The sequence below is a fragment of the Triturus cristatus genome, chromosome 11 (assembly GCF_964204655.1).
Source record: "Triturus cristatus chromosome 11, aTriCri1.1, whole genome shotgun sequence".
NCBI classification, from domain to species: domain Eukaryota; kingdom Metazoa; phylum Chordata; class Amphibia; order Caudata; family Salamandridae; genus Triturus; species Triturus cristatus.
In genome coordinates, this window is record NC_140594.1 from 48,950,534 (window position 1) to 48,978,022 (window position 27,489).

At 45.0% G+C, this 27,489-nt stretch overlaps 1 protein-coding gene across 1 annotated transcript in view; it reads right to left on the minus strand.

Moving 5' to 3' along the window:
* Positions 1-16,013: 16,013 nt before the first annotated feature.
* LOC146783200 (uncharacterized) overlaps positions 16,014-27,489 on the minus strand; it is a 111,085-nt gene continuing 99,609 nt past the window's right edge. The window contains exon 3 of the mRNA XM_085634018.1: positions 16,014-17,686. Within this exon, the coding sequence (XP_085490144.1) occupies positions 16,410-17,686 (1,277 nt within the window). The 3' untranslated portion in view covers positions 16,014-16,409. The remainder of the gene's footprint in view (positions 17,687-27,489) is intronic.

The window sequence follows — 27,489 nt, forward strand, 5'->3', positions numbered from 1 at the left end:
AATAGAGACAAAGATGAGAAGGATAGAACAGATAAGAAAACGAAAGAACTAAAGACAAAGGTCCTTTTGCAGCAGGCCTATCCGCCACGTGGAGGACAGAATAATTATAGGCAAACACAAGGTATCTATCAGCAGCCCCAACAGTTTCAGAGTAATCAGCAAATGAATGGGTATTATCAACCACGAATCCCTGTAGGTCCCAACCAATGTTCATATTGCAAAGAGGAAGGTCATTTTAAATATAGTTGCCCTAAATTAATGCAGCGTAACAGTAATGCGTATGGCGCAAGAGGTAGAGGTGGTCAGCAAGCTCCTAGGGGTAGAGGGCGTGGAAATGCTCCCCAGAACGCGCGTCCTCTTCCACCTCAGAATACAATAAATAGCTTTGATCAGCAAGCCAACGCGACTGGTAATACAGCTCAGTACTACAATAACGATTATTATGCGGAAGACGACCATGTAGAAGATGATGATTACTAGGACAGCCGTAGACAGAGAGAGGGAGTTGTTTCAGTGCCAGTGGATCAGAGCGGACCCTATGTTAAAGTAACTACAGCAAATGTAACGGAGCCCTTTCTGCTGGATACTGGTGCTGCAAAGAGTTCAATCATGCATTCAAAACTCCCTGGCGCGCCTTTGTCTGGCGAAATGAATGTCTCAGTAGGTTTTTCTGGCGCCCCAGTTAGGAACCCGATTTCTAGTCCTATGTCACTTTCTGTTGGACCTTGTGAGCTAAAAGCACCCCTCATCCTAACAACAGGTTGTGGTGAAAATTTGCTAGGCTTAGATTTGCTAAAAAGATTGCATGCGACGCTATATTGTTCTCCCTCAGGAGTACAACTTACATTAGGCAAGAAAGTGATTTCCCCAATGTATTTGTCTAAAAATGCAATGCCACCTGAATTGTCATCCCTTCCGGATGTCCTTTGGGCTACTGGTCCCAATGATGTGGGTCTTTTGGAAATACCGCCATATGTGGTCACTTTAAAAGCCAATGTCAGATTGCCACGCATTCCCCAGTACAAGATCTCCAATGAAGGTCAGAAAGCATTGTTAGCAATTGTCAGTGATTTGATTAAAAAGGATGTAATTGAAGAGACAAGAGGCAACGTTTGCAATAGTCCTGTTTTACCTGTCTTAAAACGAACGGACCCTTCACAGCCACCTGTTTAGAGATTTGTGATTGATCTTAGAGAGGTTAATAAGATTGCTGTACCACAGTTTCCAGTTGTCCCTGATATAACTGCCTTGTTAACCATGATTCCAGCCTCCGCTGCATGGTTCTCAGTGATTGATCTAAAGAATGCTTTCTTTAGCATCCCAATTGCAGAGGAGAGCAGAGACATTTTTGGCTTTAGTTTAGGAGGCCGAAGCTTCCGCTTTAAACGCGCTCCCCAGGGCTACTGTGAGAGTCCATCAATATACAGTCAGGCTTTAAAAGCGCAGCTTGATGCACTTGTTTTACCTAGTGGCGCTATCCTCATTCAGTACGTCGACGATTTACTAATCGCCGCGGATACTGAAAAGATTTGCAAAAACGCTACCTTGTCATTGTTGCGTCATTTGTCTGCCTTCCATCACAAAGTGTCTCTCTCAAAGCTGCAATATTGTCGACAAGAAGTGACCTACTTAGGTCATCTCTTATCGAAGGAGGGAAGGAAACTGACCCCATAAAGAATTCAAGCCATTGCACAGTTGAGTGTGCCAAGAACACAGAGAGAAGTGCGTGCTTTCTTGGGCATTACTTCATACTGTAGGCATTGGATTCCCAATTTTTCCTTGTTGGCAAAACCTTTGTTAGCATTAACATGCAAAGACACACCGAATCCTATCCCATGGTCTGAAGAGTGTCAGAAAAGTTTTTTGGAATTGCGTAAAGCATTGTGTTCAGCTCCTGTGTTGGGTACCCCTGACTACAGCAAGCCTTTTACATTGTATGTTCATGAGAAAGATGGTTGCGCATTATCAGTGTTAACACAGCCTTTTGGCGACAGATCGCGTCCGTGCACGTATTTTTCGTCAACCTTGGACCCGGTAGCGAGGGCATTGCCAAGTTGTCTGAGAGCCACAGCCGCTGCAGCTATGTCTATTCGACAGTCTGCTGGACTAGTAATGGATAATACATTGATTGTTATGGTTCCACATGCTGTGGACACATTGTTAAACAGGACCAAGACACAGCACTTAACTAGTGCGCGATTATCTGGTTATGAGCTGACACTGTTAGCAAACCATATACACATAAAGAGATGCAACACGTTGAATCCAGCGACACTATTACCAATCCCAGCAGACCTAGATGAGATTGAGCAACATGATTGTCTGTTCAGAACAGAAGAAGAGACGAAAGGGAGAGTAGATCTTAAAGATACTCCCCTGACTGAGTGTGATGGAACTTTATGGGTGGATGGTTCGTGTTTCAAGCTTCGGAATGGTGATACGACTGCTGCATATGCTATCACGACTTTGCACACAATTGTTGAAACTGCACGTGTGCCACAAAATTCGGCTCAAGCAGCAGAATTGATTGCCTTTACGAGAGCATGCGTGTTGTCTGAAGGAATGAAAGTGAACCTATATACGGATAGCCAGTACGCCTTTGGCGTGGCTCATAGTTTTGGGCGATTGTGGAAGGAACGTGGGTTCCTGACTTCGCATGGAGCTAAGATTCAGAATGGCAAGTTGGTGAATGATCTCCTTGAGTCACTGACCCTACCGTCACAAGTTGCGATTATGAAATGCAGTGCGCACAAGAAAATCACTGCTGATGTTGGTCGTGGTAATGCGTTTGCTGATGAAGTCGCGAAAGAAACAGCAAAAGATGTAAAGACTCGAATGTATGTTGCAGGCCCTGCCAGATGGGTTGGTGATGTTGGAATGTGTGAAAACACAATAGAAAGTGTAAAGTCCCTTCAAGCTGAAGCCACAGAGAAAGAGTTAAGCAAGTGGAGAGAAAGTATGGGTAAGTTGGATGAGAATGGTTGTTGGACTGATTTGTCAGAACATAGGCGATGGTTGTTACTTGATGCATATGTGCTTCCAGTGGTTACTATGGCACATGGAATGGCACATATCAGTACGAAAGGAATCTGTAAGTTGTTGGCTCCAGTATGGCAGAATGCTGGAATTCCTAAGTGTGCAGAGAATGTGGTCAAGAATTGTATGGTATGCTTGAAGTACAACCCTGGTAGGGGAACCCCAACTCCAGCTGGTCATTTTGCGCCTCCATCATATCCATTTGAAGTTTTGCAGCTAGATTTTATCCACATGGAAAGATGCAACAACCTGAAATATGTATTGGTGGTTGTTTGCGCTTTCTCAAAATGGATAGAGGCCTATCCTCTAAAAGATAACACTGCTCTGTCCACAGCCAAAGCCCTTGTGAAGGAATTTTTCCCTAGGTTTGGAATGCCAAGAATGGTGTGGAGTGATAATGGGAGTGAGTTTGTGGGCCAAGTGATGAAGAATGTGTGTGAGGGACTAGGTATAAAGCAGAAATTTCACGCTGCAAATCACCCCCAATCAGCTGGATTAGTAGAGCGCTACAATGGCGCTCTAAAACTCAAACTGGCCAAAATCCAATCGAGTTCAGGTCTTAAATGGCCTGACGCTCTGCCTCTAGCACTCCTGTCCACCAGAATGACCGTGCATTCACGAGTGGGACTTAGTCCCTACGAGGTCGTTTTTGGCCGCTCGGCTAATGTATGGGGTGTGCCAAGACCGACGAAATTCAGTGAAATCGAGCATCCAGTACTGCTTGATTACTTGTATGATTTGACGGTTAAACTGCGTGTTTTACACCAACAGGTGCACGATACTCTTCCCCAGGCCTCTGAGGCTCCAGGACACCCTATCGACCCAGGCACGTGGGTCTTGGTGAAAAATTTTCAGCGCAAGAGCAATGATGAGCCTCGTTGGATCGGCCCTCATCTCGTGCTCCTATCCACAAGATCAGCTGTTCGAGTAAAGGGGAAAAAGAACTGGATCCACGGCGCCCACGTGAAGAGGATCCCTTTGCCTCTGCCGTATGACCAGTGGGTCCAGGAGGGTATCGCTGACTCTGAAACAGACACTGTACCTCGTTTTGTGCCGTTCAGTGATGCAGGCATAAAAGGCACAACTTCAGCACAGGAAAGTGACGATATCTTGCAAGAAGCTGTGCCACCGTCAATTCGATTGGACACCACAGAGCCTGAACTCTTGTTCCAAGATCAAACAGTACCTGGCCGTCTCCATTACAATCTAAGACCAAGGCCTATGGACAAATAAATATTCTTTTTCTTTTACCTTTTTATTTTTTGATAACCAGAGCTTTCCCATCTGAAGGACTTTCTTGATTTTTGTTTTTCGAACCACCATCCGGGTTCAGCCGCAGGGTCGCGGTGCCAAGACTTTGGGGTACAGGCCGAAGACGTTAGGTCGACGGTTCTGGTTGGTCTAGGGCGTTCCCTGGACTGACAGGCGTACTCCTTAGCAGAAGATACTCACCCTCCGCGAGCGGCACGATTAGAGGATGGAGTTTTTTAAGATGGAGAGACTCACTGAGGAAATGAACTTTAAAGCAAGAATATGTAAAATAATGAAGAGCAAACGTTTTGTATTTTTATGCCTGTTTGTATTATGTAGTATGGTAGTGTTTACTGTAGGATTTGTATTCTTCTCCTCTCAAGAGCCCATTGCACCCACTGTACAGCCTATACCTCCTCCTACTATCTCCTCACACTCTTTTCACCCTCTGCCTGAACATGAACAAGCTAGACGGTCTGAATTTGTGAATAACTCGTTTATTCAGCTCCTGCACCAGCACCAACTAGTCATGAATACAACCAATTGCTGGGTGTGTGGTTTAATGCCACATACCATTAATAAGGGTATTCCCTATCTAGTGCTGCCGTATAGTTACAATGGATCGTCATGGGCATTCCAGACCATGTTTCTCTATGCACTAGATGCGTACTCCCCGCGACAACCGCGTTCCATCAGACCTAGCACCAATAATAAAGCTTTAATGAAAGGAGTTGCCGATATGAGCAGAGATATCGATGCATACTCATCTATTCCCAAAGAAGAGTTGAGAGCTTATGTAGGGTGGAACGCGACGGGGTATAGTATTAGTCTGGGTGAAAGACAGCGAAAAATCTCATCCCCAATTTGGGTCGTACCCCACATAGGTCGGTTCTGTTTGCAAGGTAATGGTCAGAATCCTAGAGCTCAACTGGGAAGAAGTGACTGTACTGAAACGTACACTTTTCCGTCACAGTTTTCCCCTGCGTTTTTGGCTGCCAAGGGTACATATTGTATCTGCAATGACCGAGCATATACATGGTTGCCCCCTGACTTCTCGGGCACATGTTATATTGCAAATCTGCTACCGCCAACATTTACTGCCGCCTCTGACTATCACAAGACCAGAGTTGTGAGAGGTGTGATTAGTAAGGAGGATACTGCCGGTCAGGAAGCGGGATATTTCTTTTTGGGTTTCCTGCCATTTTGGGGACCTATGGTTAATAGTAGGAACCTGAGACAGCTGACTCGTGTGGTTGAATCCACTGTTAATGTTACGGCTGGTGCCCTTGGTAATTTGACAGCTGAGCTCCAAGCGGATCGCCTCATGACTTTGCAGAACCGCATGGTTCTAGACGTCATACTTGCAGACCGCGGTGGGGTATGTAAGGTTATCCAATCCAGTTGTTGCATTTTCATACCAGACAATGCTCCAACAGTTTATCAAGCCATCTCCAAACTACATAAAATATCTGAGTCCATACACGTGGACAAAGGAGATTGGTCACTGGTGGGGTGGTTCTGGGAACTGATATCTGCCTGGGGTTGGAAAGTTCTGATGGTCATTGGAATGATCTTAGCCATCCTTTTCCTGTTCTGTCTGTGTGTACAGTGTGCTCCTGCGATATGTGGCCTCTGTGCTACATTATGTGTAAGGAAACCTGTATCGAGGGACGAGCTAAGTAATAGGATGATGCTACAGCAAAATCTCCATGACTTCATGAATATTGACCTAGACTCGGATTGAAATGAGTATAGTTATTGCCTATGTAAGGGCAAAAGGAGGGTCTGTCGTACTTTAGAGTTTGGGACCGCGTAGGAGGCAGGGCCCTACCCCTGTCTATCCCAGTATTAGTGAACCGCGAATGGTTAATGCGGTATGTACAAGTGCTTTGTGTAACGTTTTAGCTATGAATGCACTGTGTATACGCTAATATACATCACTACGTGGGTTCCATTTTAGAGCGGTGGCCATCTTATGGTTGCCCTCACATAGGCTACATAGCATGAAGCGAATACGGGCCTTTTAGAGCACATGTGCCTTTCTTTGACTTTTCTGTGACCTGGGCAGCTTGGCTCCGCTGCCCCAGGTCAAACTGGTCCCACGAGTTCCCCGTCCTCTGGCCACCTGTGATTAGCATCAGGGTTTGACACACCATAAAGTCTTTTCATCCTACACGAGCCTCCAGCTAATCTCTTTTTCACCTGACTGGTCCTGCTTTATGGCTTGTTTTCCAAACAGGAGATGCTCATGTTTATTGGGGCCTATCGATATCTGATGTGGGATCTGAGCCTTGCTGTGTAAATAATTGCGGGCTGGCTTAACTGGAATGTGGGATGGTCATCATGACTCTGCCTTTTCGTTTGTAATGTATACATGTAATGGCCATATCGTAAACTAAGGAATGTATGCCTGAAGCAGGATATTCTGTATTTAAGAAGAAGCCCGTTTCTGTGATTTTCAGCAGTCTCCTGAGAACATACACGCTGTTGTACTTCTAGGATACCTGTAATTGGTCTGCAGCCAATAAACTGATCTTTGACTTCACCCAGAAGACTCTGTGCTTCTGTAGGTCTGAAACAGGAAGAACCCGAAGTCATAGGGTGTGTTCCCCTGCACCGCTGGGCTTAAAATTCCCAGTACTTCAGGTGAAAGGGGTGATCAGGAGCCCACCCTAAACCTGATATGCCGGTGAACACTTGGAAGCACCCGACGGCAGTGAGACGTGGGTGGGGAAAGTAAGTGCACATGCGGCGAAGTGAGGGAGCCCATGGCATGAACCCCGGCCTGCGGAGATGTCAGCGAGAGCGGCACCGGCCTGCTGAGGCCCCAACTGAAGTGGGATCAGAGAGGGAGTCCACCCGCATCAAAAGAGCCCGCTGCATCCTGGGTCGGAGTTGAGCCCTGAGTTTAGGAAACAGGGCAGCAAAGAGACTGAAGCAGCTGCCTACTCCTCCCTGCCCCCGTGAAGAGGAACGCTACCCCGTAGTGAAGCACCGGGTCCTAGCGAGGGGACCGCCAGCGAGAAGAGGTGGTGTTGGTCTAGGTCCAGGACCACGGTCTGACCTGAGGCAAGCTGCGGGCAGCTCCAGCCCCGCACAGCTCGTGAAGAGAGAGGTTGCGGGAGAGGGACTGGAGCGAATCAAGGGATCGGTGCTCAGCGATGCAGGCAGAGCAAAGGCCTGGTAGTGCTCATGCTGCAGACGGATGGATGCTGTGCCGAGACGGACGAAGCCGCGGGGCATAGGGTGAGGCACCGCGCGGCCCGTAACCGAAAGAGAATGCTGTTGCCTAAGTGAGGGGCACAGCCTAAAGAAGGAAGAATGAGGCGCAGTGCTGCCAAGAACTAAAATGAGAAGTTTGGAGGTTGAAGTGGTGTCCCTCCCTTATATGCGGAAGATGCTTTTCTTTCTGCTGCATGACCCCAATAAAGAAAAAAAAAAACTTACTGAGGAGAAGAGGAAACCCCTCTGCAAAGTCCTGCTGCTGGTAGGTGTCCCGCAGAGGAGATTAGGGCGGCGGCTGTCAGGGAAGATGCTCCGCCCATGAGGCTGGAGAATGCGTGGCCGGGGGAGGTGCTCGCTATCAGCCGGCAATGGAGACCACCGGTGAGGCCAGGTATTGCCAATGCTGCGAGATGCCAGCAGCAGCAGGCCAAGCTTCACGCGACCTGTGAAGGCCCAACTTGGAAAGAAAGTAGCAGGGCGAATGCTGGCTCACACACCACCCCACAACCACCCAGCACAGGCGTCACAGGACATGTGACCCTACCAATAAAAGGGGCCGGGCGCTCGTGCCCTGGGCCAGTTCTACTAAGTAACCAACTGTGTCTTTGTCCTTATTATTCATGCATGAGGGGCAAGGGTCCCACAACATTACAACTGCCAGGGCCCTAGGAGCAGAGTGATCGACGCATGGGCAGGATCTGTGGCGGGTGCTAGGCAATCTGTCCCGTCCGGAGTGAAAGCATCAGCCACTGGAGACTTCAGTCTTCATCCATGACTGAGTGTTATAGTCTACAGCACCACAAGTTCTTTTACAAGTGTTTATACAGGTGAGTAGCAAGCCTTTTTTTCTGCAGAGTTGCTAAAGAGTCTTATTAAAGGGCTCCCTTTTCATACCGCTACATCCCCCGATTGAACCAACCTCGCTGGGCCTCCCAGCGCCGTTACCCCCACTCTACTGCAGGGCAGTTGAGACCTACTACGTCCCACACCCTGTTCCCTTGGGGTCCTAGAGAGATGCACCCTGTTCCCTCGCTGTCCTAGAGAGATCGGAGCTGTAGTGGAGGTGGAAGGTGCTAACCTGTGCAAAGAGTAGGTCTAATGTTTGACATAAATAGTTTATTTGTATTTTTTAGGACCTGGCATGTGTAATGTTTTTATCTGTTAACTTCCTTTTTAAACAATCTTTTACATCCCTAAAACAAACTTCACGCTGCCACCACCGCTTTTCCTTTTTGGGTCCTCAAGGCCGCCTACGTTATGGTTGGGGCTAGTTGCTGTTTGCAAAATTCTCATATATTTTAGAGGCTCAAAGAATTGACAATATTTTGGCATGTTACATTGTGGTTCATCTCCATATATCTGCTGTTTGGGTCCATTATTGGCAGTCTGGGCTGTCTCAGGGCCCTGGGCTTCATTATTTCAGCATTTATTGATCGTTTGTACTTTGCCCTGGAGGGTAAACATCCCTGGGTGATCTCGGCATGTCCCTTGTCGGCATGCCTGGAGTATCCAAATATAAGATATTTTCAGCATCTGTCATATGGCCCTACACTTCTTAAGTCAAAATTATGGACTACTAATTCTGGTCCAGCTGTGTAACCAACCCCCTGTTATCTGGACATCCCTTCTCGTAATGTTTGCCTATATCACCCTTTATTGAATAACTAGACTTTTGATTCACTCCCTTCCTCTCAATAGTGTTCCCTTCTTCCCCCAATAGGGCAAACTACCTATAGAGGCACCTGCCTATTTTACTCAGCTCTCCCTTGCCCACATCACCCAACATGGACCTCACTGATACCAGAATGCTTAAATACCTACTATGCCTTGCAGGTAATGACTCGTTCTTAATAAGCTACCATCCCAACCTATCCAAAAACGCCATGAGAAATCTCAAACATAAAATCCTCAACATTAACAAAGAAACTCTTAACACTGACCCCTATTTCTCCAACACTAGGGGTATCCTACTGAATGACCTCATCTATTCCCCGAATCGGCGTGCAAAATGGAGGAAACTCCTATCTTCCTCCCTTAACACCATCATCACCAAGAAAATTCCTTATGGCCATAAACTTACTATTATGCCCTCTAAACTCTACAATGCTGATGCCACCATCTCTATCTAAAACAACGGCACTGTGCTCATCCAATCCTCAGACCGCAATCTGGAACTCTTCATCGATCTCTTCGCTCACTTCAAGAACAAACTTCACACTGCCACTCCCCTGCCTACCCTTTCACAACTCCCCAGTGACTCCTCCCCTCACGATTCACACGCCTCCCCCACCTTCTGCCCTCTCCCTGGTCATCTGCCCATTCAAGGGCACTACTGCAGTCCTTCACCCCCCAGCCCCTAGTAACTATATTAGCACCCCCTCACTTCTATACCACTGCAACATTATTCTTTCCCACTCTTCCAAAGCCACTACACCCACTCTCCCACCTACAGTACTAATCCATCTAATGCCTTCTCTCAATCAGTCACTACGAAGACTCTGTTTATGAACCCCACTGGCACCCCCATTTACCCTCTCTCGGCCAGTTCCCTACACCGCAGTGCTCTCCCTAACCTGGATCCTCCTAGGATTTCCTTCAATAACTCAACACTGGACAGTATAAAATCTGAATTGCAACTGATTAGGGCAGACATCCTCAAACTAGTTCATCTCACTCCCAACCTCAAACACAAGTGGTCTTCACATTTGTACCGACCCCAGACTAACAACACACCAACTTTCTTATCACCTTCTCTCTCTATCCCTGCCTACACATGGGCCACATATGCTTGTTGGCGAGCCACATCTAACCATAACCACTCCTTCCGACCTAAGAGGCTAGCCAGATTATCAGATAACAATATACTTTCACTCCTTGACACCTATAATCATGCCCCCGCCGATCACGCCAAACCAGCTAAAAAAAATCAAGCCTATCATTACTCACCCTTTCATGAAATCGGTCCTTAGCACTAGGCATATTAATAAAATGAACCTCCAGCAAGTTTCCATCTCACATACGCTTACAATCTCCTCCAAAACGTCCCTGAAATGCGCTCTACCTAACTGCTGCCCAGCTGTTAAACAAGCTGCTGACATATACGCTCTTATACTTAAGTATGACCTGAACATCCTCATTCTCACAGAAACCTGGGTGAATGATTCTTCAGCTCCCACCCTTGACTTATTAGTTCCCCCAGCCACATCATCATCAGACTTGACCTCGTTCTGGAGGCCGCCTAGCCTGCATACACAGGTCCTCACTCTCGATGAAACGATCACACACTCTGTCACTCCCCTTCTGCGAATACCCCAGGGTCAACAACACCATCAATGATAATTCAAGTTGCTCTCTTCAAACGTTCTACCATCCGCCTGGACATACCCACATGTTCATCGAAGAAATCATGGGGGTTATCTCTTCCAACAATGAAGGCCTTAACAACCAGATCTTTCTTGGTGACTTCAACATCAACTGGAACAATCCTAACAATCCTATCGTGAACAGTTTTAAATCCTTTCTCCAGGAACTCAACATTATCCAAGCATGCAACAGCCGGACCCACAACAAAGGGGACACTCTAGACTTTGTCACTGCCAAAGACTATAAAGTACAAACCAAATCCATTGTTCCCTGTGACTCGACTCGACATCATCTCTTCACCTTCCTTCTCTCAGAACAAACAACTATATCTAATGGCCAACCTGTGAAAGCCAAACATTGGGTCCGTGACACCTGTAACATCCAATTCACTCTCCTTGTCGGCTCTTAGTAACAACATCCTGCTACTGTCCCTCTGTATGCAAGATGCTCAAGACCTCACTGATCATTACATTAATTTCATGTCTAATATCATGGACAGCTTTGCCCCCAAACAACTTAAGAGAATCCCGTCAAAAAGATCCAACTCCTGGTTCAATTGTAACTTTAGTGAAGAACATCAACACTTCAGACTCGCAGAAAGAGCTTGGAGACATACCCCCTCTATGCCAAACTTTAAACTCTCAAGACAAAGACGCAGCGCCTACAATAGTCACATTAGGATATCCATAGCAACTTTCTTCAAAAATAAATTAGACAAGGCAACAAACAGACACAAACAAAAGTTTGAGATCATCAAAAACCACTTGGTCCTCAGACAGCAAAACCCCACCTAGCTGTGAAACCTTTGCCTACTTTTTTGCAGAGAAAATCACACTAATCACCAACAATATCTAGAACAACTTGAAACTCTTACCACACAAACCAAACCTATTCCCCACCTCTCTCGATCAGGATGTATGCCCGAGAACCCCCATGCCTAAAAATATAGCCATCTGGTCCAGCTTTAAAACCTTTGATGAAAACAACATATTTAATCTTCTGACCACTGAAATACTCCAACCACTTCAACGATCCCCTTCCTCGAATTCCTCAACAAGTCCACCCACCTACTTCTCCCTTTATGGACCATGATAATGAATGCCTCACTCACCTATGGTTCCTCATCCTCCTACCTAAAAAGTAGCCAGGTTTCTCCTATCCTAAAAAAAAACCAACTCGGACCAGTCTGATACCAATGATAACCACCCTATCACCAACATCCCAACTTTGACCAAACTCTTAGAAAAACGTGTACACTTACAGCTTCAAACTCACATCATGCAATTCCAACTACTTGACCAATGCCAATCAGGTTTTCGACCAGGCCATAGCATCAAAACCGCCATGATACACATTGTCGACGATGCCCTACATTCACTTGACCAGAATAAATTGTGCCTCCTAATTCTACTTGACCTGTCAACGGCGTTTGACATATCAATCATGATTCCCTCTTAAACCTTCTGGAACACAGGATGGGTCTCTCCGGCACTGCTCTTAAATGGTTCTCCTCTTTCCTACATAACAGATTTCAGTGCCTCCAACTCAACCACGTGCTCTCTGACCAGTCGCCAGTGACGCTGGGTATACCCCCAAGGCTCTACTCTCTCGCCGACACTTTTTAACCTATACAAGGACCGCTAACGGAAATCCCCAATCTTGCCCACATTTCCTACCATATGTAAGCAGATGATACGCAACTCTACAGGAAAATGAATTCACCCGAAGACATCAATACCCTCAATCTCACCTAGACAAAAATACAACACCTCAAACTCAATGCCCTAAAAAACTGAATTCGTATTGGTTTTGCTGCCCTTCATCACCCCGGATATCGAAGACTGGCTTTCACATCTTGCTCCTTGTAACTGCACCCCACACATTGTTGACTCTGCATAATCCATACGTAGAACCTAGGACAAAGGGCTCTACATGCAGAAACACATCAGTGCAGCACCCAGGGGTGCTAACCATCAGTTGCATCGTCTTAGGAAACTTAAACCTTTCCTTTCCCAGGCAGAACTCAAACCAGCGGTTTAAGCTCTTGTACTACCGAAACTAGACTACTGTAACTCTACCCTTGCACACCTCCCGAAAACATCACTTGTACCGCTGAAAGCCACACTGAATCCAGCAGCTAGGCTCATCAAAGGAAAAAAAAAAGATTACATCATCCCGGACCTTCAATCTCTGCATTGGCTCCCCTATGGGACTAGGATCCAATTCGAAATTGCATGTATGACTCAAAGTGTTGCACCACAATACCCCATTCTACCTGGAGCAGAAACTGACCCTCTTGGGTGAAAACAGATCTTCCAGAAGTACAAGCTCCCTAGTACTCAACCTGCAAACATTCAAGAAAAAGAAAAATACAACTGATCCTTCTCCAGAATTGCTCCCAGAAATTGGAACGCTCTCCCTCCAGAGATCCGATGCAACCCTTCCACATCCCTCTTCAAGAAAGAAGTAAAGATTCTGTTATCCATCAATTTCACCACGCACTGAGGACTTACCCCCTTCTCTTCTTGATCGCAACACCCACCCCGAGTCTTGCATTGTTCTCTCTCCTAAGTCATTTTTTCATTCACACTACTTTCCCCCACCTAGGAATTAGTTTATACTACATTACCCATCTGTGCATGTAAATATTGTTTTCCATGATGTATGTCATGTTAACTATAATGGATCAGTCTGTTTGCTTGTCCTGTAAAGCTCTCTTTCTCCCAAAAGGGTCATGTTCGGTCTATATAAAACTCTAAAATAAATAAATAAATAAATACAGTGAAAGGAAAGGCAGTGATGCTATTTGTAGTTTAAAATGTGAAGCTTCACGATCAGCTGTGGCTTAGCCGGCCTAGACGGCGGACCTCTGGTGCAGATCTACTGACCGGCCTCGGAGAGAAGTGGTACTAATCCTAGTTGCTGGCACACTCTGATGAGCTCCCGGACCCCACTCACTGAGGCGGAACCATCGTGTCCAAGAACTGACTATTATTTTGAGCTGACTGCTCGGTATATCGAGGATCCTGAAATGTGGTTTACACGCCTAGCTACAGAGCAAAATTGGGGCACCCAGACCAACCTGAGATTGAAGAGGTCCAGCGTACAGCGGGAGAAGTATACCTGGAGGACCATGGACTTGGCCGACTGAGTGGGCCACAGAGGATGCCCAAGCGGGAGACTGTGGCCCTAATCTGGGGAATGGGCTGCCAACATACCGAACGCTGAGTTCATTGTCATGGGCTTTGGAGGTGGTGGTCCTAGACTGCGGTCCAGTTGGTGAGGGGCCGCAGGGGTTGGCTGTCATGTGGATGTTGGGGGACCCAACATCTCACACCCAGTGCTACTTTGTCTGTGTGATTTCCTGACCCTGTCCAGGGCTCCATAGGGGCATAGCCCTGCAAGCGTGTTGATGCACCTTCCCCCAGAGAACTGATAGTACCGCCGCTACGAGGATCCGCAGAAGTGGGTGTGTTGCGGAGCCCACGCCGCAGGGGGGTATCCATGAATGAGGAGGATAAGACAACACCCCTCCCCCCAGCCCTCTGTTTTTCTTTTCCTTTTAATCCTGGGGGCACCATCACTCGCCGATTCGCTGGCCCCCACAACTCTGATGAAAAGATGACGCACCTGCATGGCCTAGGATTCCTGGAGAAAATCTTGAGGGACAGGAAAACCGCTGGTGCTAGGGAGATCGATGCCCTGAAGGAGACCTTCCATTGGGGTCCCTGTCGGGGTCTATGGCGCGGAGCCCCTCCAGATAACTGAAGGTGCGCCATGCTATCATGCCATCATATGGCCAACCCCTTTCTTTTAGATTCTCGCTGGGTAGCTAAGCAGGTTGGGGCCCATCTGACTCCTGATCGTACTGGTGAGCCTTGAGAGGTTTCCCAACTAAGAATATCTTGGGGATGCTATATAGAGCCCCTATCACCCAGGCCCCCCCCAAGGCAACCAGATAAGCATTGCTGGCATGGACATTGGTCCGGAGGTGGAGTGCATGGAACCAAAGAATTACAGTAGAAACACCCTTATGGTGGGGCCACTGGCTTAAGCACCGTTTACAACTATGGAGCTTTGATAAATGTGACACATAATTGGTATATCAAAGGTAGAGTATATCTGGCACGGTAACCATATGAAGTCCTTCCAGGACCTCCAGGCAGTATCTGAGTTTCATAAATCCCAGTTCAATAAGTACAGTTGCACAATCCCTTGGGCACCATCAGGATTCCCTCGCCAACATGCATGAATACAGCCCATAAAAAGCAAAAATCCTTAGGAGGCTCTTGGGGAAAGGATGGAGATAACAGACTTACAAGTCACCTGGTCATAAACTTGCCTGACCTTTATGTGGGACAGAAAGCAAAATGGGAGGCGTGGCCCCTTAGATGTAAGTGACTTGAAGGAATGCTTGTATGACCCCGCAGTTGCTTGCTATTTCGACCCAACTCCGGATCATACAGCTTAAATATTTACATACTAGCACAGCAGACCCCAGAGGCTGTGGAGTGCGAACAAACTCCTGGTGCCCACATTCTTCTGATGCTCGACTGAAGAAGGAGAATTATTTCATGCAGTGTGGAAATGCCCTATTACTGCAACATACTAGAAGGTTATCGTTATTACCATATTGGAAATAATAGGAATACTGCTAGAAACCCCATCACAGGGTTGCATTGCTGGGTATCCTGGAACACTTGGGAGGTGGTTGGGAGGACGTACCCCAGTGGGAATTGGAACTATAATTGCCAAAAAGACATAGTGAAATGCTGGAACTCTTCAACACAGCCTCCCCCTTGCGGAATGGCGGTCAGCCATGGACCGATGCACAAATCAGGAAAAGCCTTTATGTGTGGCATGAGGTTGCCTCTAAGAGCATCGTAAAATAGGTGGGAATATTTTAGTTGAGTCGGATAAAGCCAATTAAGTATGATGTGTGTAGACTCGCGAGATATCTGTAATGTCACAGCACTGTGCATATTGTCACATTCAATAAAAAAAAATCAATAAAATGTGGTGATCAAACAAAAAAAGTGAAGCTTTACTCATACATAAGTAAGAACACAACTCAAAGACTAGTTAGAATTTATTATAGGGGACCAGGCACAGATATGTATTAATTATTTCCTGTCCTGTAATAATATTATTGAAGAGGTTTTCATAAAAGTTTAAAGCATAAAAATATGATCAACAGATGAGCGGGGAACACCTTGATTTAGTGCAACTGATGTTTCCTAATCACAGTACTTTATCAAAACTCAAGAGAGATGCACGTACCATTAAAGCCATCAGATCATGCAGTGCAATAGATGCAATGGTCATGGTTGGCAGTTCAGTGAATTTCTGGAATCCTTCTTCATTTTTGGTGTTCAAGTGTTTTGGATCTAAGATGTTTGCGCTCAGTTAATAGCCCTATGGCGCAAGACCATGTTTTCTTTTTACTGAATATCGCTATGGCCATGCAGAATGAGAGGCTTTGGACCAACCAAGGACCATTCCCCATATCTCTGGCACTGGATTGGTCTTGACTCCTATTCCCCTGTAATGTAGTCATCCACTACGACTGTAGAACTCTGTTGTCTTCTCTTCATCTTGTGAGTGGCCTTCCCTAATGTTAGTGTCTGTTCTTGTTTTTCTGGTTTGTCCTCATATGTCTGATCTTTTACAGGAACGGTATTCATTTCGTCTTCCTCCAGGATGTGGGCATTCACCACAAAAGTATACTGCTGGGTTACTTTCTTCCCCTTGGTAGTGGAATGTCCCATTTTTGCAATCCTTTCAGGTACATTAGGCATGTCCTTGTCTCTCTGATTCTTCACTGGCGTGGTCCTTTCTTCATCTTCTACCATCACTACCGTAGACATCTGCTTGTTATTCTTCCGCCGTCTTCTGGTCTTCTGTGATTTATTAGCTGGTTCTTCCCCGGGCTCATCCTTGTAGGTTAGGTCTTCTACTAGAGTTGCCTGCAGTTTCTCTTCTTGCATCAGATGGGAATTCACGTCAGAGCTCTGTGTTCTATGCACTGCCTTGATGGTGCGTGTTCCAACTGTTGGATTCTCTTCTTGTTCCTTTGGAAAGTCTTTCTTTTTCTGTTTTGAGCTGCGGGTTGTTTTCCTCACCCTGACAGTAGTTCTCTCTACTTTTGGAATATATTCTTGATCCTCTGACGTTTCTTCATAGAACCGCTCTTGTACTGCAATGGTCTTTACTTTGTCTTTTTGCATGCGCTCAAATCCCACCATGTAAGAGGTAGGGTTTAATTTCCTCACCGTGACAATAGTTTTCCATGCTTTTGGAACCTCTTCCTGTTCTTCAGGCATATCTTCGTACATCAGATCTTTTACTTGATTGGTCTTGATTTTGTCAACTTGCACAGGTTTGTCACTCCAAAGAATGGCAGTATTGCGAGTTCTTTTCTTCATCGCAATAGTGTTTTTCTCTACGTTTCCAATTTCTTCTTCTACTTCAGACAAATCCTCATAGGTTTGATGTTTTGAATGCACAATTGTTGTCTCTGGCATGTCCTCATCTGTCAGATCTATTGGGCTCTGCAGTCTTCTCTCCTGCACGTATTCGTACCAATCAACTGGTAAAATCAGTTTCATTTTTCTTTTGTCAATACCTGTTTTGCTCTTCTTCATCGTACTTTTTGGGCTCTGTAATCTAATCTCCGGCACATATTCGTACCACTCCACTGGTAAAATCAGTTTTTTTTTTGTTTTGTCAATGCCTGTCGTTTTCTTCTTCATCGAGCTTTTATTAACGAGAGTTGATTGACCGGTCTTTTCTCTACTTCTTTGTTCCGAATCTAACAAAATGAAAAGCATCAGTTAACATTGTAAATAATGACCTGGAAAAGACATTACTCTCTGAAATAACTGTAAAATCACCCCCATGCTGTCTTCACTACATCATGTCAAACCTTGCCTCCTAACTGGATTTCAGTAGGGCTCAAATGTACAAAGCTCGGCCAAACCTGCGAACAGGACACAAACTTGGTTAAGCCAATTCCCATATATGTATGTTGTGTTCATATCAACACAGAACCAAGAGTAACCGATGCTCCAAACTCAGTGCCCCTTGGTATTCTTGTGGGTGCTAAACACCTTGCTCCACCAAGATCATAGAGAGAAACTAGCAAGACCCATTCTAACTCGAGATGAAGCCTGTGCTCCACGCTCCTTCGAGTCATACTGAGCACAATTCATAATAAACATTTGTGTTCAATGCTTTAAGAAGGGAATGAGGAGTTAACAGGATAGGCATCATCAATGCATTTTTCTATTATGTCATTTTATAGACATTGCATGACAACTAAGCGCCGGCCATCTTCAGGATGCAGTAGTTTGAACCTCCTGTGTGACATGTAGTGTGCCTCCTGGACCGGCAAGGTAGAATGACAACACAAACAAGCATTGGCATAGCCAATAGGTCTCGTCTTTGGCACCTTATAAGTGTTTAGCCATGAAACAGGTGATGTTGTTGCACCAAGGATATTGTGCTGGATAACTAAACACTTATAAGGTCCCAAAGGCGAGACCTATTGGCTATGCCAATGCTTATTTAGAATGTGGCTTCTAACACAATGTCAACTGGATTATTTCCTGTCTGGGACCACCATGCACAGCATGCTTAGCACTGCGGTCCGTCTTGGGAGAAAAGGCATACCAATTGTTCACGTTAAGAAAATAAACCCTCCTTGTGTGGTTTGATATTGGAAAATGAAGAAGATGCTGCCACACCACCATGGCATGGTGGGCCAGCTGGCGATGTGTGGTTTCAGAAAAAGTGCTCTTTCCTCTTGGGCAGAAGCATGTTTTCACACAAAATTCTCCCCGACCAGATGGGGACCTCTAGGCTACTCTAGTGGTGTAGAGAGATGTTGTCTCTGCCGCCTAAGCAGTTGAGTGGCTCGTCTCAGCTCCAAAGGAAGTCCTAAGAGAGGTAAAACCGCTTTGGGTATTCTTAGCCTTTGTGTCGTCTTCAGGGTGTTCATGGTGTATGAAGGCATCTGCATTTTGGGTTTGGTTGGTAAAGTGTAGGTTTGTAATCTAATCATGGTGAGAGATGGTAGACTTCATGACCTGCTCTAAGCTCCATGAAGTCCACCAAGAATGCGCTACATGTTTAAGAGAAGAAGACAAAATTATAGTTAAAATGGCAGAGAATTTGAAGATGTGTGAACACTATTATCAAAAGTTTAGCTGAAAAAAACTGACGTTGGTCAGGTTTACTTACCCCAGTACAAATGAAAAATGCACACACTGCAAATGTAATAAACTGGTGTTTTTGTTCAGTGAAATGTTTGAGGCACCTCATCAACATTTTCACAAAACAACATTTAGAGAAAATAAGTAATTTCCACTAGCATGGTGCGACCTAATTCTTACAGCGATCAGGTGATACCACATCTGTTCGGTAAAAAGCTGTGCCCCTTGTAATCAGCATGTGTGCAATTTTTAGGGAGTTCTCAAAGAATTCCTGAAGTGCTCCTGGACACAATCAGGAGCACTCACAGGCTGACATTTAGCTGTGTGAAATTCACACGTAATGGAAACGTGTGCCTACTGAACTATAACGAAAACATTCAACGTCACATTGAACTCTTCTTTTTTTTTTTTGCTTTGGAGAACCCCTTCATCTAACCTTTTATTGAGCAAGGATGTTGCATTTGCATTTGCATTTCCGTAAACGTAGCGCACCTGAGTTCGAGAATACCCACAGACTTACGTGTTTTAAAGGGCCTGATTTATAGTATATATATTTATTGAATCGATCAAAAGTATGATCATTCACATCTTAAATACAGAACATAATCAATAAAAACAGTAAAATGTACACCAGTATAAAAGCCATTAAAAAGTTATACAATACAGTAAAACAAACTTCTAAATCTTTCATAGCCAATATACATGCGTCTGAAAAATATCACTAAGCCTGATTGAAGTTACATTAATGATGCTACGACATAACAGGTTTGCCAGTTTTTAACCTTTTCCACCATGCAAACATTTAAAACCTCGAGACAGCAAATACTAACCAGCTTGTAGTATCTGATTTAAATATACGTATGGCTTCCAATGGACAATTAAAAGATAAAGTGCGACATACAGGGGCCAGCCAGATTTTCCTAAGTTCAGCATAAAAGTAACAGCAGAAAAGAAAGTGCTTGATAGTTTCAGGGAAGATATGGCATAGAGGACACAATGGATTGACAGACAAGTTTCCCCATGAGTTCTTCATTGCAGTCAAAGGAAGGGTTCCATATCTGAACTGGACATACAAAGCTCATGCCTGGGGCGGTTCAATATCATCCAGAAACCCTTCAAAAGCAAATACTCATTTAACATTTAAAAACCCAGCAGTCAAAGTGCCATGTGCAAACCGGTCAACCCTTTCTGAGATCATTAGTTCCCAAACCCTTTTTTTTTAACTAGAGGGACCGTGAGTTTAGTCATAGACCCTGGGTCCTCCCAGAGTTGCGCCATCCCAACTTTTGCAAACCAGACCTTGATCTTACTAAACCACTTGATGTGGCCTGTTTGATTGTGCAAGGCAGTCAGCTCTACCATTGCCTCCCTCGGGTGCACCTGTGTTTTACTTATCCACACCCTGATCCAAAACAGAATTGACCTCAGAGTGGCATGATGATCTATAGGTTTTAGGCCAAGATTTAATCTAAGTGGCAAGAGTGGTGTATTCACTGGGAGGTTCATGATGGCTCTGATAAATTTACTTACAGCACAAGTTAAGTCTGTCAGGTTTTCCAGCCCCCACAATTCGGCCCCATACAGGGCCACACCTAGGCCCTTAGCCCTATTAATTTCAATAATGGGGGATATTGGCCGATAAGGGGAAGCTCTAGCCCTTTGAACTATAGCACAATCAACATGCTGGAGGGGCGCAATGCTCTTTTCTATCTGCTGTGTCCATGCCAGCCTATCGTTGATACGAATACCCAGGTAGTCAAAGGAACTAACCTTCTCCAAACTTAGCGTGCCCAGGGTAAGTTTCCTAATGTTTGATTTATATGGATTAAAAATCATATATTTAGTTTTTACCCCTTTTATTTCTAGACCCTTATCTTTACATACTAAGGCAAATTTATTTAGAAGATTTTGAATGCCACAGGGTGTTCTGGCAATAAGCAGTATATCATCTGCAAAAAGCAGACAAGGCACTACCTTGCCAGTCAGTTTTGGGCGATCGCCACCGCAATTAAAACGTTCTCCTATTAGACCATTACTGTAAAGGATAAACAGTGTAGGGGCAAGAACGCATCCTTGATGAACGCCCTTCTGGACAGTTTGGCGTTAGTCAGACAGCCTTCAGTATTTTACCTGACCCGGGCGAAGGTGTCTTGATGTAACCTGACAAGAATTCTGAGCAAATAAACTGGTAATCCTAATGTGCTCAGCGCTAGCCAAAGTTGGAACCGGTCGATGGAATCGAAAGCGGTCTTTAAATCCACGAACACTACATAAAGGTGACCTCCTCTGATTGTAACTTCTTTCCAAATTAACAGGAGGAACCTAGAAACTTGGTCAGTGGTACTAGTTGCAGCCCTAAATCCTGCCTGTAAGTTAGACAGAACATTATATTCCTCTATCCAGTTTTGAATTCTGGTCAAAATGATTTTGCAGAAGCTTTTTTGCGATACATCGATAAGACTGATGGGCCTGTAATTCCCCGGCGACCCTTTAGCGCCCTTTTTATGAATTGGAATAATTTTGGCACCCCGCCAGGTCTCCAGAATAGCACCCCCCTTCAGGATAGTATTATAAACCACCAATAAAGTGAGAGGGGTCCTTATTTACCAGAAAGGGGGGTAGGGCACCAAATAGACAAAGTCAAGAAAAGAGAGAAATTCCCCTTACGGCAATGATAGACACCAAAGCAATAACTCACATCAAATCCATTCAATCACCAGAATAAGACACCAAAACCCTCCGTAGGCCAAGTGTTACAAGTTTAAAAATATTTATTTTCCTTAAAACAAGTTCATTTCAATTCATCATACCATCATCATTAACAATGAAAAATCCTATGATTAAACAGAAAATAAAAACTATGATTAAATGTTTAAAAAACAGAAAGGATTAAGAAACAATTTCACAGCAAATGCACATATTATGAACTGGGGGAAAACCATGCAAGAAAAATATTTTCTTGTCAATAGAGAAGGCACAGACATTAGATCTAGATCATTCGTTCTCCTCAAGACAGTAATTCAAGATACTTGATTTGTTCGAATGACAAATGTCTTCACAATCTACAGTCTGGCTTCTTAGTCTTGCGTCAACGCGTTTTGGTGGATATAACTGATTAGAAACCACCTTCCTCAGGACAAGAATAAACTCCTCCCAAATATACTCCTTTTATTAAAAACTATATCTGTATCCGAGATACTGTGCAACGTCAGATAGGATGCAGGTAAGAAACCTTGTAAGAATCTTGAACAGGGGACTAATGTCACTCCTTGGAGCCGTGCTTAAAAACTGGCTTCTAAATCTGCCTATCTTAAGTGAAGAACTTCTCTGGGATAGAACAGTTAAAGGATGTATATATATCTTGAATTCAATAGAGCATAAAGCCTCTAGGGTACATGTTCTTCTTTCCCAATGTTAAAGACTAATTTCTTAAATGAACAGTTTCATAAGGTTCCTCAAATTCGAGCTTTCTAAACTCACATCGGGTATCGGCTCCGTGGTTTATAAACCCTTTAAAGCAGCGGACCCCAGACAGTCGGTTCAGCCCTAAACAGGAAGCTTGTCAAGACCCGGTGCTTTGCCACTCTGCAAGAACTTTATTGCCATGATTGTTTCTGCAAGAGTGATATTTTCAACATCAACCACTACCTGTTCACAAGGATTCATGCTTAAGGCTGGAGCGAACGACGGCCCTTGATCTGCAAACAATGCCCGAAGTATTCTTCCCATACGTGGGGCTGAATGTAGAAATCAGTTTGTGCTACCAAATTTGGTGATCCCTTTGCCAATAGATGCCAGAAATATTGACTGTTCTTATATTTAGCGGCTTCTAGAAGCAATTTCCAATTTTCACACTCCCAGTCCCTTTGTGCTTTATTTTGGGTTAGTTCATATAACCTCCTACTGTTCGCAATTTCTACAGGGGATTTCGATTTTAACATCACCATTAGCTCGTTCCTAGCTTTTTTGCATGCATCGTTGAACCAGGGTGCTGTTTTCTGCTTAACTCTATTGCTTTGTTTAGAAAAAAATTGTTTTAGACTTGCAGTTAATTCCTGGAAGATACTCATGACAGCCTCTAGCCCAGTAGTAGGGATACTTAGATCTATAAGAGACCGCTCCAGCACAGAATATATTTGGGGGAGAGAGTTTGAGTCGGCTAAGATCATTGGCCATTTGACTCTCCTATTGTTGTTATTTATAATGACCTGTGTGGACTCAGGCCTACGGTGCCTACACTGGGTAACTAGTCCCGTCATCGTAAGCACCAAAGCATTATGATCACTATCTTCCCGGGCTATAATGATCATATCCTTGACTAAGGGCCACAGATCTAGGTCGACAAGGATATAGTCAATCCGTGTTTTTGATGCCCCCCTCTTAAATGTGTGACCTGCTGTTCTATCAGAATCAGTTCAACCATTACAGGCTCTGACACCATGGGCAATAGTAAACGATAGTACTTGTTGCCCCACCCTTGTGGGTTTCTTAATGGGTGGTATCTGGAGTTTCACAATCCCCCTAGCTTTATTCCCCTCCAGGATATAGTCCTGTATGTAATTCACCGGTTCAAAGGTCGTATTAAGATCTCCGGCGACAATCAAACAGTGATTTCCCATGGTCGAATCAAGGTAGTTAGCCAGTGATGTTATTGTCCCTGAGGGTCTATGTGGGCTGTCAAACCGATTGTATATGTTAACAAGCATTGAAAATGCAACAGGTCTCGCCATTGATTACGTTAAAGCTATTTGCTTTGCTATACAATACCATTAGCAAAGCAAATGGCTTTAACTTATGCTCTCCGTGGAGGTGACAGATTTCTTCAGGACCAACTGAAAGTGCAAAATAAGGTGAGTTAACCACACATACCAAATCTAGTTGGTGTTAGAAAAGGATACAACCAGCTAGTAGGTTTTTGAACCAATCAAGAGTTCAGTTGGTCAGCGTCGTCCCTGAAAAGAGGCAAATGTTACAAGAACAATGTTTAACACATTCCACACTCATTCCTTAAATTAAATGCTATATGCATACATTGTCAGTGCAAATGTGGCTATACAAAATGGTTAGAAAATCAATTGTGATGCTTACCCACATAGTCGGGTGAGCTAGTAGTGTCTTACCCTCGACGCACGCAATCAAGGTGGCGTCCAAACCCTATAGTAGGAGGGGGGACAGAAAGGTTGACTGTAGCATGCAGTCATACATTTACACAGATATACAGCTGGTTAAGTGTTGAATGTGTATGCTGAGTGGAGCATGTATCAGACGGAGAGCAACTGGAGAGCAAAACAGACCAGGCAATCAATGTCCTGGCTCAACCAACCCTAATTGAGATGTCTGTTGCAGGGTAAAAATAGGACAAATTCAGATAATAGGCTGGATATAATGTCTCACATGGAAGATAGCTGGAGATAGAATGGGCTAAGTCCTCATTATCCTATTTTAGAACACCCAGTAAAGAGATGGTGGAAAACAAGGCAGAACAGGACGCGAGGCATGAGGGCGTGTGCCTCACAACGTGGAGGCCAAAGGACTAGCTCATGGGTCACGGCTCACAGGAGCTCATAGAAACCCCATGTTGGAACTAGTCTTAATATCTCTAGCTTGGAGGGATTGCATAGGAAGGTGATCAATCCCTCCGGGGGCAAGGTACTGCAGTGTGGAATGGCCCAAAGGAGTGGTAGATGAACAACGGACCTTGTGGTGATGGCTCAGAATGTGGGCCCATGAGCAGCACTGAATGTTAAAAGCAATAAAGGGGCCTTATTGTGACTGTCCCAGAGGAGTGGTAGATGAACAACAGACCCTGTGGAGATAGCTCAGAATGTGGGCCCATGAGCAGCACAGAATGTTAAAGGCAATAAAGGGGCCTTATTGTGACTGTCCAGGTTGCTGGCAGCCGCATAACTCAGGGCAGGAAAAAAAGAAAATGAAATAAAAAATGAACATTCTGGGAGCAGAAGGTGCTACCTGGTTATGAGCAAACACCCTGATGCGGCTCCCGTGTCGGTGTACGACAGGACGCTCATACACACAGAATGCCACCATGCCGTGGAGTGAAATCCCTGGTGTGCAGGGGAATGCAAATGGGCGAGTCCTGTTGGGCCAAGACGGTGTAGGGACTGGACTAAAATAGCTTGAGACCGGGTGCCCCTGTAGGGAGAAGCGGCAAGGCTTGATAATCAAGGTCAAAAGTTGCTCTGTTATATGAAGGGATTTTAAGCCCGCCAAGCAGTGTGTAATGACCCTGGTGAAACAATCCCCAAGGTCGGGAGGACTCGGGACAGTAGTCCCGGTCAGGCGCTGCTCGGCCGTAAGGTAAGAACCATGAGGGCAGGAATCTGAGCCCGCCGAGCAGCACTATCAAGAGGGAAACGCAAGAAAGGAACAAGTGGAGGAAAAAAGCTGCTGGCAACAGAGACCCCTTGCCAGTGCCTACCTTTCAGATGGACTCCTTGTGGCCAGTTCGTGCAACCGGGAAGGGGAACAAGCTCACCCCGGCACACCTGGTATATGGCGTATGTCAGAGCCTAAGCCCCGCCCATACACACAAAAGCGTAGAAACTAACAAAGAACTCAGCACAGGGGGAGAACCTCCGTCTGAGTCCTAAACATAAATGAAGGACTCCGGTGTAGTCTAGGGAGAGTCAACAATGTGAACAGGGCAAACAGCGCCTCTGAAAGCCTGTCTTAATGCGGCCACAAGACTTATAACTGGCTCCAGAAAATTCGACCACATCACCCCTCATCTGAAAGCGCTTAACTGGTTGCCTTATGAAGCAAGAATTCAACTAAAAATGGCATGTATCACTCAGAAAGCAATACATTACAAAACACCTGTGTACCTGAAAATCACTCCATTTGGAGGATGCTGTGTTACCCGGAGTCATGGAGATCTATTACTGAAACCAGCCCGTTTCCATAAAAAAAGAACTTATGACCGAGCTTTCTCTGGTGCAGCGCCAAGAATATGGAATGCTCTCCACCGAACATTTGAAGAATTTTGTCCATCGCTGCATTAAAAAATGAAGCCAAATCTTTCTATATGAGCAAATTTCTTACATAATCTCAGCAGTCCAGACATTATCACTGATCCTCCTTGATCATACTTTTGCTACCTCTCATCGAACATTAACCTCATTTTGCTCTTGTATATATGAATGTTAAAACTCTAATGTTTTTCTCACATATCAATGTACAATTACTTATGACTTGGTAACATAACTGTTCTCTTGAAATTTGCTGTACATGGAGTATGGTACTAAACCTACGTGACGTTCATGTTGTTCTAAGTTGAAGATGTAAATGTAAAGCGCTCTGATACCCTGCTTAGGGTCATGTTCGCGCGATATAAAACACCAAATAAATAAATAGTCTGAATTGGAGCTACAGACAAGCAGTCCATGAGGGCCAATCTCAATAAACTTTAATGAGATGACTGAGTTCTTCAACAGGGTGATGGAGGCATGGGGAGGTAAAGGGGTAAGTCTAGAACATCTGCACAATCCAAACTAGGAGAGTACCAGTCTCAAACCAACGTGTATTGGAAAACTTTATTGAAATAATTCAGGAGCGATTGAAACTTTGAGCTTTGTAAGGATAGCAAAAGGCAACTGCATATGATAGGAACAAGGTGGCCATGCTGGCATTGAGGCCTCACTTTCCTAAGAAGACGAGGTAAGAGAGTTTGAGTCTCAAAGCTTTATTGAGATGGCAGATGACAACTGCATGGGATAGAAACAAGAAGGCCATGCTCCATGGACCGGGCTGGCATAAAGGTCCCCCTAAAGGGTTGTCAGTGAGACAAAGAAGGGTACCTGGGTGAGGTGCATGTAATCATATGGATGGAGTTGCCAATGGACATCTGTGATCAGACATGGTCGAAGGGGACCCAAAATGGGAGGACAGCCCAAATGTACAGAGGTGCGACCCTGGCATACAGAGTGGTGAGCGAGGAGATGGTATGCCTGTGGACACAGGGTCAACAGGAAATATACTTGCAACGACCACTACGAGCGGATTCAACTGAACCAGGGAATGTAATAGTTTAAGCCCCTGGTGTCAGTGTGCAACCTGAAGACCCAGCACTGCTCTGTCCTGGATAGAAACTGGGACATGTTGGTGATAGCCTGTGTAATATTTGGTTTGTCTAAAACAACGCATGTAAAAAAAATTGGCATCATGACCTTCATCCAGGAAGTGTGTGGTGAGTTTATTAATCAGGTTTTTGGAGCGTATTGTGCTCCTATGTTCAAGCATTCGCGTCTTCACCTTCCTAGTTGTCATTCCAGATACCTCAGTCCAGAAGGACAAGTAGTGAGCTAAATTAGACACTTCGAGTTACAATTGGTGTGCTGTCTCAATTCCCAAGGGCGACCCGTAACTATGTCAATGGTGGTAG